This window comes from Corvus kubaryi, unplaced genomic scaffold (assembly GCF_017639235.1).
Source record: "Corvus kubaryi isolate FWS band 111438036 unplaced genomic scaffold, C.kubaryi_AGA036_p1.0 37133, whole genome shotgun sequence".
Taxonomy (NCBI): domain Eukaryota; kingdom Metazoa; phylum Chordata; class Aves; order Passeriformes; family Corvidae; genus Corvus; species Corvus kubaryi.
The window spans coordinates 105,806-109,703 of NW_024581034.1; the positions used below are offsets into that span (position 1 = coordinate 105,806).

The window sequence follows — 3,898 nt, forward strand, 5'->3', positions numbered from 1 at the left end:
GCTGCAGTAAGAACAGCCCTACACAGGAGTATTCCCACCACACCAACACTTGGCAAGGGAAGGAATTTATCAGTACATGGCAAAGAGCCCCCCTAATGACCCACAGCCCATTTCCTCACTTGGAATTGCGCTCCAGCATTCATGGCTGTCCAAAGCCCTGGCTCAGGTTGGTATCTAATCACTTGGCAGGATCTGTTACAATGGAAATACAGGAAAAGCCCACGGAATTGACCACCTCCATTGGGCTGAAAGTCATCCCAGAAATCCATAGTGGACTACGAGCAGTTTGTCTCCATCTTCTCTAAGAAGCCATTGTGCAGTTTGTGTTCATTCCCTGCTCCTCAGGGCCTGTCACTGAGATGTTTGCAGGGTCAGTGATCACAGAATTTGGGCTGGAAAGAACCTTAAAGCTCATCCAGTTCCAACCCCCTGCCATGGGCAGGGACACCTCCCACTGTCCCAGGCTGCTCCAAGCCCCAATGTCCAGCCTGGCCTTGGGCACTGCCAGGGATCCAGGGGCAGCCCCAGCTGCTCTGGGCACCCTGTGCCAGGGCCTGCCCACCCTCCCAGGGAACAATTCCTGCCCAATCTCCCATCCAGCCCTGCCCTCTGGCAGTTTGAAGCCATTCCCTGGGTCCTATCACCAGAAATAACCAAACTCTGGTCCCAGATCCCTTTTATTATTATTGGTCTCAGCAGATTGCTTAGAAATTCCATTTCTTTTTAAAAATTCTGGTGGTATTAACTTGGATCAATGCTGAAAACCCTCTGTCCCAGTTCAAATCACCTTCAAACAAAAGGCAAAGGTGATCAGCCACAAAAAGGAAGGTTCAGGCTGGAACCAGGGGAAATGCTGAAAATTGCCCAGCTCTGGAGGTGACACAAGGTGATAATATAATTACAAACAGAGATTTTTGCCAAATTAAGATCAGTTGCCTCACAGATCTTGGAATTAATTTTTTTTTCAGTATGTTGGTCCATATGTTGCATGTGGGAGACCTGTAAATTTCTGGTTTAACAGGAATACAGTGATTCTATTTTTTGTTATAATTTTATGTCATAATATGTGTGCCTGGGACTTCACTGTAACGTGAAATGGAGAGGGCTGGGCTTCTCTGCTCATTATTTTGATTTTTGATTGTTTGAATGCATTGTGGAATGATGGAATTTTGTGAGGATTTTAGAAGGAAATGTCTGGATTTGATACTCCTGACAAGCAATGGTCACAGTCCATGAGTGTTCGCGTGGAGGGTGCCCTGTGCCCCAAATGAAAATTCCCCCAAAATCTCCAGAGGGGATGGAGATACCCTTGCTAACCCTGACACAAAATACCAGCACTCATCCCAAGAAATGAGCACATTTCATTACATGGGATTTGGGAATAGGATTTAAGGAACTGTTTTTCCACTCTCTATAATGCACAGATTGTGCAGAATGCTAAATCTGCCCGGAATCTAAATGCCCATTCTGTGACAAATTCTGAGAAATTTGATTTTAAATTTTAAAAATATGTTTAATATCAAATGTCTGGTTTCATTCTATTCCTGACATCTGTAAAAAACCCCAGCTCTGAGCCACTGAGAGGGTTTGCTTCCCTCGTGATGCATTTCAAAAATGCGCTGAAATTTTATTTTGATCAGGTCAAAACATTGTAATGTAACTTCAAATATTGCCTGTAACAGGCTGTCAAATACGTCTGTCACGGTGCCATTGAAATTCACATTGCAAGGGACTGTAAAAAAAACAAACAAAAAAAGTTAAGTCGAAGCAAAATTAATACCTTGTCATGACGAAACGTTCATGAATTATGGAAATGAGGAACCAAGCAGGCAATCAGTGCTGGAAATCACTGTGTATCCCCAAGACATTCCAGGTTTTAGGGAAAACGGTGTCTTTTTTGGGAAGAAACAAGGAGTTGTGGCCAGTTCTGCCTCGCAGGGCACCAACTCCAAACCAAAGCATTATTATTAACAAAACCCCCCTTGATTTACCTGCCTGCAAAGCCCTGATTGGAGGTAGACAGGAACGTGCTGCCTTGGGAATACCCCAGCTCCTTTGCCTTTATTTCCCAGGTTTTGCAGGCAGCAGTTCTGCATCCACACCCTTTCCTCCTCCGGGACGAAAGGAAAGGGATAAACAACTGTAACATCAATTCCAAGTTCTCTCATGCCACGCACAGAATCCCGAGGCAGCTGTGCCAGATCCCAGGAACTCACACGTAGTCACTCAGTCTGTAGCCGCTGTGGGACGCAGATGTCAGGGAAGGAGCGTGGTTTCCCTTGGAGGCGCCCGGTCCGCTCCCGGAATGTGGCGGGAAAGGCGGCTCCTCGCCGAGGCACGACGCTCCCAGCAGAGCCCCACCCAGCATGGTCAAGGTTGAGGAGACAAATCCAAGATAAAGAGCCTGCCCTATCTCATACTTCATCCCAGCGGGCAGCGTGGGGTTGTAGAAATCCATAACGATGTCGCTGGTGCTCCATGAGACCGGCACCAGGCAGAGGAGCCCGGCCCCGATGAAGCCAATCCCACCGGAGCCGGCGATGGAGGCCTTGGCGGGGCTGCCCTCGGCGCAGCGCGTGCACTTCATGCCGACGACGGCGATGGCAGCGGCCAGCACGGACAGCAGGCAGGAGGTGACCATCATGGCACGGGCGGCGCGGAGGTCGGCGGGCAGCGCCAGCTGGGAGCGGTGCGCTTGGCACTGGTAGACGCCGGTGCTGTGCCACACGCACTCCATCCACAGCCCCTTCACGTAGGCCACAGCTGTGATAATATTGGTGCCCACGTGTGCCGAGCGCCACCAGTGCGGCAGGATGGTGGCAATTAACGTCCCAATTAGGCCCAGCAGGCTCAGGGAGAAGCCGAGCAGCTCCAAGGCCCAGCTCGCCATGGGAGTGTTTGTCCTGCCCGGTTCTCTTAATGAGGCACCTCCGTTTGGGTTCCCTCAGAAAAACACGAGCTTTTCTTGGAAGATGTGCAGCTGTTTTACTCTGACACCTCCTGCTCGCCTAATAAAAGGTAATTGAGGAAAAAAGCAGTTAATTATTACCCCAAAGCATTGCCTCTCCAGCCAGTGAGGTGCATTCCAAGTGCAGTGAGGGCAATAATTAGCATAGTTATCGCTGTTAATCGTATTTTTGTGGAAGTAATGGGAAAGCAAGCTTCCCTCTTCCCTTATATAAACAGCCTTCTGCTGCCCGCTGGGAAGAGAACTCAAGACAATTTATGAAATGGAAAAAAAATATTTTAAATGCAAATATTCCTCTTCCCAGCAGGCTCTTCAAAAAAACAAACATGATTTCCTCTCTAAAGCAGAGAATTAGGTAGTGTTAACACTTGGAATGAAGGAGATTTATAAAGTAGGGAACTCCAGGTTGCTTTACGCGATGAAAACATTCCCAGAAGGTCGTAGCAGGACTAGGAAAACAATAAGGGTGTATTTGCTCAAAGTAGGGAGCAAAGAGAGTGATTTAAAACCTGTGGAAGAGGATAACAAATATTGGATTAAAGTCGCTTTCCTGACTGGCCAGTATTTCTTGAGGTTGCATTTCAATAAAGCAACTCCACGGGGAATAATTTTCATTAGGGTCTGTGGAGTTTCACGTCGTGATTTCAGTTTGTGGGTGAAATGTGGAATCAGGTGAACATCCTGGAACTTCTGAGGGGCAACACCTTCACAGTTTGGTGGTGTATAAATCCAAGCTGAAAAACAAGGAATGGCAACTTTTCCTTCTGGATAAATCCCAGATTGAGTGGCCTTTTCCAATGGCTGCCTTGCCAGCTCTGTTATACATCATGCATCATGTGTGTGGGCAGAAACCCGGTATTTTAATATATAAAATAACCCTTGTGTCACAATCCAGCTTGGAATTCAGAAACAGGAACAAATTTAGGCTCC

The 3,898-nt window shown here is 47.5% G+C and overlaps 1 protein-coding gene across 1 annotated transcript; it reads right to left on the bottom strand.

The window, feature by feature from the left end:
* Positions 1 to 1,575: 1,575 nt before the first annotated feature.
* Positions 1,576 to 3,134, bottom strand: CLDN14 (claudin 14). Its single transcript, XM_042021295.1, has one exon. It carries the CDS (start codon positions 2,888 to 2,890, stop codon positions 2,213 to 2,215), a length of 678 nt encoding a protein of 225 aa, XP_041877229.1. The 5' UTR covers positions 2,891 to 3,134; the 3' UTR covers positions 1,576 to 2,212.
* Between the last annotated feature and the right edge of the window lie 764 nt (positions 3,135 to 3,898).

Excerpts from the sequence above, each read along its gene's own strand:
- CLDN14 (XM_042021295.1), bottom strand. The coding sequence starts at position 2,890 with ATGGCGAGCTGGGCCTTGGAGCTGCTCGGCTTCTCCCTGAGCCTGCTG.